Source organism: Dermacentor albipictus, chromosome 3 (assembly GCF_038994185.2).
Source record: "Dermacentor albipictus isolate Rhodes 1998 colony chromosome 3, USDA_Dalb.pri_finalv2, whole genome shotgun sequence".
NCBI classification, from domain to species: domain Eukaryota; kingdom Metazoa; phylum Arthropoda; class Arachnida; order Ixodida; family Ixodidae; genus Dermacentor; species Dermacentor albipictus.
In genome coordinates, this window is record NC_091823.1 from 103,315,887 (window position 1) to 103,328,632 (window position 12,746).

Sequence of the window (12,746 nt, forward strand, 5' to 3'; positions counted from 1 at the left end):
TCTATCATCTTATTTCAGAAGCTTTGCGCAGCACTGATCGACAAAGGCAGGCTCGACGAATGCACATGATTTGCTAAAATTCAATAAGTGTTTAGCAGCCACGAAAAAAAAACCGTTGGTGTGCGTAAAACGAACCTCTGTGTACACGGAAGTTTCCATGATATGACTGTCCTGGCGAAAGCGAAGCGGTGAAGCACATGAAGAAGACGAACACGGGACACACGCTGGTCTTACGTTTCTTTCGAAAAACGTCCGCAAGCCAAGCAGAGGCTTTGCCGATGTCGCAGGAAACAATAACGCCCAAGATGTTGCAGATGTCCATCACTTTCAAGAAATTCGAATTCTTTTGCGGTTGAGATTAGCGAAGAGAGATAGTGATCGCTCTTGAATTAAATTGGAGAGGTTAATACCTGGCGGAAGGCCCACAGCACGTTATTACCCCCGTGATAGCGATGATAACTGAAATGATACGCAAGACTCAAGGAACATGCACGATAATTAACACACGTGGGACGCACGCATAAAAGTAAAAACCGCGTTCGTAGCGCATAATTCTCGGGGCCTGCTGCGGCTCTCACTGACTGCCGTTTTGAAAAATGCCTTTCCTGCTTGCAACCCCGGGCCAGAACGGCGCAGATATAAAATTCGGGAGAGCACGGGCATTTTGTTTTTGCGCCTTGTCAGCAAGGTGAATGTTTCTTCCAATCCTTGCATTTACGAAAATGTTCAATGATTTCAACTTCTTTTGAAGTGCAGCAGGCATTGGTGTAGGACATTCGGGACGCCTGATCTACGATGTGATTGTGTGATGAGTCAGTCTTGGCTTCCACGGGCACTTTCGGGTCTAGGCCCACTTGTCACGCGGCCATTCGTCATAGGCCGGCTCCCCATAGGAAAACTGGTCAGGAAGGTGAACTTGTCGCAGGGAATATCATACGATAACTTCTCGTGGCGCCGGACTTTTCGTCACGTGGAAAAGCCGAGTTCGGAGCTGGTTTGCGATGCTACCAGCAATCTGTTTTGCTTGCCCCACGTCCCCTTAGCAAGAAAAGTGACTTTGAAGGCCTCGTTGAAGCGCCCCTCACGAGGTCTCGCCATTTTGAGCTGACAAGCTCACTGCTTACAATGCGCGCTAACGACCGTGTCTGATGCCTTCGCGCCGCGCACAGAGCTTAAATTTCAAGCGAAACGCTGTTTGCCCTTAGCCTCGCGGGGGCCGGCCGCGCGGCTACATGCATGTCATTGCTGTGACGTCACTCACATTCACACGTGAGTTTGACATTTAATTGAGGCAACATCAGTTATTTGTTTAAACTGTTGCTTCAATAGACAGATTCATTTTTGGAGAAATATTGAAACATACAAACCGAACGTCTGCGTGTTTCTGTTTTACTTCGTACTGTAGCGAGAGAGATGTATACTTCCATTTCGTCAGCTTGCTTTCTTGTCATTTTCTACCGTATTCCAGCGCCGCCCTCTTTCATACACTCGAGTCTGCCTCAGTGCTCGTGGCTGTGGCACTGACTTATACCGAATAAAATAAACCTGGAAGCTGCTGCTCTACACCTGTGCCCGCCTATTTGTATGAGCGATTAAACCCGACTTACTTGTCGGACTCCCCAAGTGAAGCTCTTTTCCAAGAACTGAAAATACACAAAGCGCATAATTTATACACTTACAGGTTAGTCCGTGCATACGTTACGGAGCGTAAATCGAGTAATTGTTATATCTGTGCCATAGCTAACCTTAAACAGAACATACGCCAGTATCGAACACGATCTCCAGAATATTGGTAAGTAATGCACCCGCGCACTAATTATGAAAAGCAAATGATTGCTTATAGGTTGCCTGTCCTGCTAAACACACTGATCGCAGATGATACCGATGTTTCACAGTCTTCGTTAACTAGTCTGTATAATTATTATTGCTGCTAGAGCTGGTTTTATGCTTAATAATTTATACTTGTAGATCACAGCATTACTTTTGCAACATCATCTGTTGTTAGTATGCATGTCTGATCTGAGTGTCGTTATTTTTTTCTTTTCTCTCCATACTTCTGATCGCTTAATATGTAAGCTAAGTAACTTGCTTTGGATTATCAATTCTTGTTTGTTTCTTTGCGTTATTTTATTCGTCTTAGTCTGCTTTATTGTTATCAGTCCCACATGCACTCTTGTTCCCCCTGCTGCCATAAAATGGGTTTTAGGACTTAGTCGAGCTGCTGACGCAGCTTTTTTCCTCAAGACCTGTCCATATTCAAATGTATGTTGTATATGGGAAATAAAGCACTTACTTACTAACTGTAAAGAGGAGAGGGAGAGAGGAGAAAGTGGAAGTTCACATATAAGAGAGGGGGAGGAGACGTGAGAACGCAAGCAGCAACTATAGACCTTTTCATCGGGTGAGTAGGATAGGGCGTGCGGCGAGCCTTTCCTCCTCTCTGGCTTGTGCGATCCGGCGCGGAGCTGCCTGAAAGTATTGCTCTCGCGGGCTACGGAACGATTTCGGTATGTTTTACACCATACCTTGTGAAATTTACGCCATGTCCGCTCAAATAAGGTCGTCAGGGAAGCCTTTCAGTGCATCGGTAACAACAGTAGACAGAAATACGTCTTGGGAGTGAAAAAATGTGACGCGCATAATCAGCCGCGGTGTATGCGCATTATCAGTCGCGGTGTGGGTATATGTTGAGAAATATTTTGCTTATATCGGTTCGATTCAACAACGAATACCGGTGTCTCTGTATTATCCGCATTAAATGGGAAATATGCTCACTGTCCGATCGCTTGGCGTAGAGAGTAAAACATAAAACATAAGAGCGTGTGCTCGCCTCACGGCCAACCTCAAGCAACCACGAAACATCTAAGCTGCTGGCGCTATCAAATATTTGTGATACACCGGCACCGTTCTCACGCATTTCAAGTCTAATAGGCTTGAAATTACTATATCTCTACGCTATCCTTCCTGCATGAAGCCGATGGTGCTGCTCAACACAGCGATCACGGCGGTTGGTGAACCAGTATGATACATATATAAGTTGTGCGCTCCGGCATTGCCTTTTTGGCCTATATAGAGCCATAATATATAAGAGGGATCGCATAAAAAGAATGCGGTGGCTATTTTTCAGGACAACATTTCCGTAATACGTGTGAGTGCGCCGTAGAGAACGGGACGAACACAACTGGAAAAAAAAGTTCAGTTATCATCCTCTTTCTCGAAAAAGCTAGAGAAAACGAGCTTCGCATAGTCACGCCACACAACGTTTCTTACTATAACCGCTGATATATATAACGATATATAACCGCTGACGCCGTATGTTTGGACCATGCGCTATATAGAACAAAGATATTTGCAATCCAGCACCTACCACGGCTTAGGACCCTCGCGCAGTTCGTAAACGGTCGCTTTGCTGGACAAGCTTAATTCAGACTGCAAGGTACGTATGTATACACAGTGCACATACCTGCATTCGGTATACCTTATCACCAACTGTTAAGTCACCTTCTTACCTCATCAGCGAATCACTCCTGCAACCAAGTGTGTTGGTCTGGATTTTACTCGCACTTTCACCTATGCAGTTCGTAAAAGTATTTGGCTGTTTAATGTAACTTCATATTTCAAACATTTGGTTGCATAAGAGGCTTTGGCAACACTGACAACCCAGTTTCATGAAGGCTGGGCAGGCTTCACTAAAGGCCACTAGTACCTCCTCGTTGCAGACTGTGCTCAACATTCTTCTTGGTTCGGCTGACTAAGAACCCATACATCTTTCCTCCGAAGTGGCTGGTACTGGCGATGCTTTGATGCAGAAAGAGGTTACTTTCGCACATGTCAACCTTAGGCCAGAAACCAATCTGGCACAGGTGGAAATAGTCTTGTCTTTCCCAGATGGTGGTTCAGCCCCGCGGGCAACATTATGTTGCGAAGAGAGTATGCCACGGGCCCCTTTTCTTTCTTTCTACGAATGTTGCGGGCTCCTCGATACGGGGGAAGCCTTTGTGCAGAAATAACAGCGACGGCGCTTCGGGCATGTGCTCTCGCGCGGCCTCCGCCGCACCTGAGACGTCGCTACGTGCACATGTCGCGTAGTGTTCCTGTATATGCTCCCTGTTAGTGTTCCTGTATATGCTCCCTGCGGGAGCATATGCAGGAACACTAATGTCGCGCCCTCTTCCCTCGCTCGGCTGCATCGGGCATCAAAAATCGATTAGTTGAGGACGAATTGATCTTGTATGCGGAGTGTTCACGCGACCATTTTTGGCCTCTTTGAATCAGTAAAGGCAAGGCGCAGAAGACCAGGACTCAGGAAGAAGAACACAAACGACAGGACCGGCGCCACTCACAACTAAGTTTATTTTCGCAACAAACCTGCCTTATGTTCGTTATTCACGCCGAGTCGCGCACAAAACTTTATAAGTAAAAAACAGCAATCTATCGACCACTCAGAAATCATACCTGGCACATAATATCGAATGAGCAAACAAGAACCACACGTGGATCAGCGCGGGAGTCTTTTTCCGAGCCAAAGGGGACAAAACCAGACATAAAAGGTACCGTCTACGCTTCACTACCAAACTATTCACAACATAACACACTTCAAACGCCTAAGGCCCAGTCAGTGATAAAACCCGCACGACTATGGGAATAATGACCAACGAATAACACGGAAAAAACATGAAAAAGGCGTCTAAGTTCAGCGTCTGCGTCAAAACTAAAATCTCTAATAGTCACTCACCTAAAAAATTGATAAAACATGTGACCGCGCGAAAAATGAACCACGTGACAAACAATTAAAGGGACAGAAGTGTTGAACGATAAAGGTCTAAAGAACAGCGTCTGCGTCAAAAAAAAAGTGCAACAAAAGCTTAAGAGCCACTAGAAAATCGTCAACAAAATAAAAAATAGGTAAATAAAAGGAAGACAGACGGTAAAACCAAATGAAATCACTCTAACATGAAGCCTAAATGAAACCTTCTAAAAAAGTCGTCTCCTTGTCACTAAGCATAATGGACGGCCTGCTGACGCATGCGTTTCCCTCTTTTTTGATTAAATAGGCTTCCACAATTTCCCGCTCGAACCTGTCTTTTCCAAACTTCCAAGCGCACATATTTGTGCCTACAATCAGCCTCGGAGATCAATTGTGTATTTCTGAATGTTCCATCCACTAATGTGACCTTATTGCAGCATTATCCTCTATTTCCAAGCTGCGGGTTAGGAGAGATCAAACACACGCGACAATCGTAACCGCGTGGGTACCATTCTGCTACGATAGGAGCTGTGCTGTTATACTTGGACAAGCGTTCAAACTGTTCGCTGCAGTTTACATTGCGTGACTACTTGGTTCGATGGATGAAGTTTCCACCCATGAATAAAATAGTTTTGGCTATTAATAGCAGCATATAAATGGCAGAAAATTAATGAATATATTTGTCAGGAGGGCTGAAACTTGGGCCTGTAAGGGGAATGGGAAAATATAGAATGCACTTTACATCTTCCAAAGAATAATACCAAATACAATGGTATGTGAGGGAGGGTTTGAAAGAAAAGCGCAAGCTTATACATATCGGAGGGGGGTGTGGCATCAAGTAAACACCTGCGAGAGATCGTTAAAGAAAAAAAATACATAGGAAGAATTTTGGCAAGAACAAAACTTAGTTCGTGTTTTCCCGTGACCTTAAAATTCAAATAAATAATAAAATACCATAATAAAAAGGATTGAAAGTGAAACAAAATGAAGCACATGGAGTTAAATCATGCGAAATTTCATGTCACTTTTGGTGAGTATAATCATTCGTTTGGTGCAAGGTGTTTGTTTACCTGCCAGCTTGCGCAATATCTTTGTTCTAATATGGTGCACTGCCCGCAGTGGCGTAGCCAGGAGGTGGCTACGGCACCGCAGCAATTACCGAAGTAATTAACGAAGAGAATTGCGCTAGTTGTTGTTTTTTTTTACTTTTCTTTCGATTCTATTTGAATTGGGTACTATGGCACGGGAAAGGCGAGAGCACAAAAAGACGGGAAACAGATACCAGGAGCCGCCACTTTGGCGTCTCCAGCCCACATGTTCGAACCCCCTTGGACTTGTGGCTTGGCGCATCACGTGCATTTTCGCTCGCGTTTGTGGCGCGAAAATAGAAGTACGAGGCCACGCACCGCTGCAAGAGAGCCAGTTCGCGAACCACGACGAAGACGCAGCCAGAAAACCAGCCACGATATTCTCGCAAATTTCCACTGGTGCATTATCACTTCCTACTAAAAAAAAATGACGAAGCCGAACGGATTTGTAGCCTGGTTTCCCGCCGCTCATTTGATAAGCGGTGGGGGGAGCATGTTCCTCCAGAATACCGAGCCAAGAAAAAAAAATCTTTGACGCAAGTTTCTCGGCCTCCTGCAGCTCGAGGGAGGAGAAGAAAATAGTAGAAGACAAGAACGAGAACGCGTCCACGTTGGAGCGAAAACGCCACACGTCGGCGTTCTGGAGTAGCACGCTTTCCCAGCACGCCATAAAGCGAGTCACTGCACAGCAAACGGCAGCTATACTCAACGGTCGCAGATCAACTTCAGTCGCGCTCGACACGACGCACTTCGCAAACGCCGCTTGTGCCTCGAGGATGGCGTCGTCGGGCCGTGCTACTGGCTCCGCTGGCGCTGGCCTCAACGCCGGTCTCTCCACGGACGACGATGACCGGATGAGCGCTTACAACGGCTACACCACGCTGCGGAGGGACGATTGCGAGCTGTCGACGAGCAGCAGCAGCGGCGGGGACGACGACTGCACCAGCAGCGGCGACAGCAGTAGCAGCGGTTCTAGCAGCGACAGCAGAAACAGCGACGCGGCGCAGGCCGGCGCGTCCCAGTCGGAGGACGTCGACATCGAAGATGTGCCGACTGCCTCCAGCGTCGCAGCCGTCGCCGCCTTCATGGCGAGCGAGCCACAGTTGGGAATTTGGATCCAGGGGAGAGTCGAACGACCGGCGGACTTTCCCAGTGACCACCCGGACGAAGTTCACGACTGGAGCGGTTGGCCGAAGTTTGCTCCCAGGAAGAACGCGGACCAACAGCGTGCGATCGCGCCGAGCCTGCCGGCCAAGGTTCCTCACGTCGCGCTCGTCAACCAGCACGAGTTCCTGCTGCCCAATATGGAACTGCTGATCCACACACAGGGCAGGTGAGTGTTTCTTCATCCTTTTTATTTTTTTATTTTGCCGGAGCATGCTGCTCGATCGGGACAGTTGTTGGCGCGGGCTTGCCTGGATCGTATGCGCGCGCCATTTACGTTCGATAGCACTGACATACAAGAGAGCAGCGCTTGAATGGAAAGCACGCTGTGCGCGTTCTTAATTTTTGGTGCACGCGCGGACGCTTTCCTTTGCGGAGGTTGCGTATAGTTGAAGCATCGTCGCGCTTCCCGAGATCTTTACTTTTGCGATTCCAACTGCGCGGGCACTCGATGCGTGTTTGCGCGATGGTGCGCGGCGCCGATCTCGTAACGGTTCCTTCAGAAACCGTTGCAATATCGCACTCCAGGAAAGCGTTTTGGCTTCCGTTGTTGACATGAGCGTTCCGAGCACGCGTTAGTGTTCCTGCCGAGAAGCTGCATGTATTCAAATGCCGCAGAGTGGTGCATATACTGGGCCAAATGAAAGGAACAGTATACTCGTCTAGCCAGCTATTTATCGTGCGGGCGATAATCACTTTCGTTTTGCGAATGTATCTCTGCTTTGAACCGTTTCAGCAGCCTTTATAGCTTTTTGAGTGCTCAAAAGTGCCCAAGAGTGCTCACATGGTCCACATATATCCACCGTGCCCACCACGTGTTTTAGCTGCTCGTTTTGAAACGTGCGTGTCTGAATATCTCCAACGCCTGTGTTTATCAAAAATGATCGTGCCGCGTCGTTCTATTTCGCATGCAGGCTCATGCAGCCATCACCTTCGTTCCGTTGTACCAACTTGGTGGACGACCTGCAGTACACGGCCTGGCTCACCTTCACTAATTCCGTTGGGGGCGAATGCGGTCAGTGTGCACGAGGCCCTACCGGTGTCGGCCCTATCCCGGCCTTCCAAAGGAGGCTTCTTTCTTTACGTTTCTGTCCTCGTTTGTGGTGAAGTGAATTTGAGCCCTAAATTGTATCCTTGTGCTGGTGCAGTTGGTCAGTACTCCCACCCGGATTCACCGCATCCAGGTTCTTCGTGGAACGGCCGGGTGCTGTCGTTTTCTCGGTTAAAGCTCTTCTCCTACGACGGCTTCACCTCGAAAGTGCCTCCGGTAAGACTTCGTTCGCCGGTTTCCCAGTTTAGACACGCCAGGTTGCCGTTCGCAAGTTGCACTAAACTTCACATGTTTCAACGTGCGCACACTTTGCACTAATACCGAGGACAGGACTGTCGTCAATTGCAGTGTACGCGCATCCAAGTATTGATCTAGCGATATTTGGGGAAGCCATCAACAAAACATGACGGCGCGGGTGGTACAAATTGTTACCGTGCTGTCATATCTCGTGTCTTGGTGCGTGCCTGCAATGGCTTCCCAGGCCGATTTCTTGTCAGCCCAGCGAGCAACGTGGTCTTAAAGATATACTCGTAGCCACCTGCTTTCTTCCTTGTCATTGTGGTTTCTTGTTAAAACAAAAGTAGCATAGATGACCATATACCCCGAATAGACCGCAACACAAATTTAGGTCATTTCGGCTGCCGTGACGCATGAGTCAACGGTCGCCGAGATTTGACGATTGGGTTGAACTGTGCAAGGAACTGTGTATGCCTGGCCAAAATTGAACCACTCTCACCTAAAGTTGTGACACCAGATGCCTTACTTTAAAGTTTGCCTTCATAGGATAGCTAGTGCAGGAGGTGCCATGCCAGTTCTGTATTCAACTGATTCGCGCAGTGCTTTGCACCATTCATGCTGCTGTGCACTGCGAATGTTATCAATTCCCTTCAATGCAGTTTAGCCTTGTGATAATGAAGTTGAATACATTCATTATAAACCGACAGTTCATTCAGAGCAAGTGGGCTGCCCAGTCGCACACTACAGCACTGGTGCTTCTCGCGAGCTCGATTTTGATTTTTGTGAGTATGTACAGTATCATATCAATGAAAAAATGATTAAGCAGGCATTCTATTGACTAGCCGATGATTTAAGGTATTCCCCTCTCCAAAGCTCAGCACCGGAAACTCTTCCATTATATGTCTTTCAGATCACTCTGAAGTGTAACAACAGTTACCGAATCCAAGTGAACGTTGGAATCGTGGACAACAGCGGACACATCTTGAGCAGGTCGGTCGTCCGCCGCTTTGTCGGTACCCACTTCATTGCCGTCACCCAGTTCAGCAAAAAAGTTAGGTGGGTGTTGTACGTATTTTGCGTGCCGGCTATTTACTTTCCTTTCCAAATCGGTACACTTAACATTTCACTGTCATCTTCTTTCTCTCTCTCTCTTTTCCTTCTACAGCTGAGGAAACCACGACCAGAGCTTTATCTTCATGTTTTTTTTTCTTTGCCCAGTCTCGCCCATCCAAGCAACAAGGGATTCAAGACTAAGGCATGCTAATTTGATATTATATACACTGCTTTCACGACTTTCATTGTTTCTGTTATAAAAGTAATAAAGACACATTTGCCGGTACGAAGAGGTCATTTTTTTCTTTGCTTAATGACATTTTACAGTACAAACAATGCACTGATGGTGGTTCTACTGAGTAATACGAAAATAGACTTGCCGCACACATGATGATGCCAGGCCAGTTGCCGCACTGAAAAGAAAAGATAAATTTGAAGCACTCTTCGCAGATAAATACGAGCATCCTATTTCCCTTTCACATTTCATGGAAAGCCCATTATGCATAGAATGTAACCTGAAGGTGCTGTTCCCACGAGAACTAAATTGGAATTCCCAGCATGCACATCATGATGGCCATCCAGCAGTCGTACAGTGACCGCGTCCTCTGGAAATACAAAGTGAGCATGCGATGGAATGGACCACAGTTTCATACATTTACTTGAGGGAACTGTGGCGCTAGTGTTTAAGGGATCTGCAAGCGGGGCAGTTCAGCCAGCATGGGAATGATGGGGACAGACAGACAGACAATGAACTTTATTTGATCCTGAGGAGCTTCAGTGGAGGCCCCTATCGGGGACCCGCGGAAGCCGCTGGCCGCGTCCAAGTCGGGGCAGGAACGCCGTGATGTTCCGCCCTTTCTCGGGCCCTCTGGATTGCCTCTAGTTGTGTCTGGAGCGATGGGCTCCGGAGTGCCTCTTCTCAGTCGGCTTCGCTGGAGAGAGGGCCGTTAGGTAACGCGGGGCATTGCCAGAGCATGTGCGCTAAGGAACAATAGATCTCATTACAGTCCGGACAGCTCGAATCGACGTCTCTGTAGATACGGCTGAGAAAGCCCAGCGAAGGGAATGAGCCCGTCTGGAGCATTCTAAGTAACACTGTCTGAGACCTGTCTAACTTCGGGTGAGGAAGAGGATAGGCCCTTCTGCTAAGCCGATAGTGAGATGTTATCTCGTGAAAAGTAAGGAGCGGATCGTTCTGCTGGATTTCATCCTGTCCCCATAAAGCCTCCATGCCGCCGCGGCGTGTTAGATCTCGCGCACGGTCATGGGCAAGCTCGTTGAGGTTAGGTATGTTATGATGAACGTCCGCACCCATATGGGCGGGAAACCAAGAGATGAAGTGAGTGCCAGGGTTTGTTCTCTTTTCCAGAATGGAGGCAGCCTCGTGGGCTAGGTTACCCGATTCGAAAGCTTTGATGGCCGCTCGTGAGTCGGTGAAAACGTTGGTGCGCGAGGGGTCGGTCATGGCCAGGGCTATGGCGAACTGTTCCGCAACACCACTTGAAGCAAACCTAACCGACGCCGCGGAGCGTAATTCCCCTTTGCCGTCAATGATTGCCAAAGCGAACGTGCTAGAGTTGCCGTACTGAGCCGCGTCGACAAAGACAGTCGAATCCTGATTCTCACTGGCCTTCTGTAAAATCGCCCGTGCTCGGGCTTTTCGTCTCCCTACATTGTATTGCGGGTGCATATTCTGAGGGAATGGGCTGACAACAAAGGTTGCCCGTGCCTCCCTGGATAAGGTGATTTTCCGTTCATTGAGTATTCTTGGAGCCATGCCGGCCTCGTCTAGGATGCGTCTCCCTGCCCTGGTTGACGAGAGCCTGACTACCTGAGCGGTGACCTGCGCTTCGATCACTTCATCAATGTCGTTGTGCATACCGAGTTTCTTTAACCTGTCCGAGCAAGTGCTTACTGGTAACCCCAGTACCTTTTTTATGCTCTTGCGCATGAGAATGTTCAGCTTATTCTTTTCGGTTTTGGTCCAGTTAAGGGCCGAGGCTACATAGGTGATGTGGCTCATTAGGAAAGCGTGATGGATCCTGAGGAGGTTGCCTTCACTTAGTCCCTTCTTTCGTCCGGATACTCTAGCAACTAGTCTTAGCATGCTCTCGGTTTTCGCCGTGATGCGCGTGAGCGTTTTGGCGTTACATCCACGCGCGTCAATCAGTAATCCTAGAATTCGGATATCTTCGACTTGAGGAATGGGCTGCCCGTTTCTCGCAAAGAGGGATATTGGAAGTTGGTTTAGGGGGGTGAGCCCCCGAACACCTTGCCTGGCCGGCCTGTAAAGTAACAATTCAGATTTGCTTGGGGATAGTTGGAGGCCTGTGTCTTCCAGGTAGGACTCCGTTGCGTCTAGGGCTGATTGTAGCGAGTGCTCTACCTCTGCAAGTGATCCTCTGGGGCACCAAATCGTGATGTCGTCTGCGTATAGCGAGTGGCTTATATTAGGAAGGGATTTGAGCCTTTCTGACAAGCCCTTCATGACTATGTTGAACAGTAAGGGGGAGATGACTGCTCCTTGGGGAGTGCCTCTGGCCCCTAGCGCGAACTCATCTGACTTGAGTTGTGCAATCCTGATGGTGGCTGTTCTGTTCATGAGGAATGATCTAACAAAAGCCTGAAACCTTGCTCCCAGACCTAGGCTGGCCGTGGCCTGCAGGACAAATCGATGAGATACAGTGTCAAAGGCCTTGGTCAGGTCAAGGGCTAAGATGCCCCTAACATCCCTAGTGCTGTTATCGAAAATTTGCTTCTTAAGGAGTAGCATTACATCCTGTGTGGAAAGGCCGGGCCTGAAGCCAACCATGTTGTGCGGGAACAGTTCGCTGCGTTCTATGTAATCCGATATCCTGGGAAATGCATGAATTTGCCTAAACTTCGTCTTTGTGACTTTGCAAAGTGATCATTTTGAGAAGGCACTGCATCGTATATATGACTACATGAACATTAGCATTGCTGGACGGCAAGATGCAAACGCAGGACCTCTAACACATAAGCCCAATGATAGCATTACTCCATGGACGCATGGACGAGCGGAACCACTGCAGTTAGTAGGATGATGTGTGCTTGCGGAGTTTTATTACTTCCTACATTAAAAAAAGTATAAAGTGCTTTGAAATTGAGGAGAATTTAGGCCCAGGTAAAACGAAAGAAACGAAGCCATAAGGATGTCTGAAGCCGCAAGCAAAAAGATCGGGCAAATGCATGCACTACCCATCATACCCATGGTGGAAATGAAGGATCGCAGTACCAGAGTTCCCTCTATAGTGATATGAAACTCTGTGGCTTGGACGAGAACTAACTCTAACTCGAGAAATGGCTGGGGATTGTTTGCATTTCCGAGATATCGAAAAGGAAGGCTTCTATGCATGAACGGTGAAAATTAAATGGTACAAGTCCT

The 12,746-nt window shown here is 47.9% G+C and overlaps 1 protein-coding gene across 2 annotated transcripts; it reads left to right on the forward strand.

Moving 5' to 3' along the window:
* The first annotated feature begins 6,249 nt into the window (after positions 1 to 6,249).
* LOC139057506 (optomotor-blind protein-like) lies at positions 6,250 to 9,626 on the forward strand. Of its 2 annotated transcripts, none has more exons than XM_070535870.1 (5): positions 6,250 to 7,168; positions 7,914 to 8,014; positions 8,148 to 8,266; positions 9,198 to 9,343; positions 9,506 to 9,626. In XM_070535870.1, exons 1-5 carry the CDS (start codon positions 6,612 to 6,614, stop codon positions 9,549 to 9,551), a joined length of 969 nt encoding a protein of 322 aa, XP_070391971.1. In that variant the 5' UTR covers positions 6,250 to 6,611; the 3' UTR covers positions 9,552 to 9,626. The 2 variants fall into 2 exon arrangements, with proteins under 2 accessions (XP_070391971.1, XP_070391972.1); XM_070535871.1 differs by having other exon boundaries at positions 6,268 to 7,168; positions 9,453 to 9,626.
* Positions 9,627 to 12,746: the final 3,120 nt, after the last annotated feature.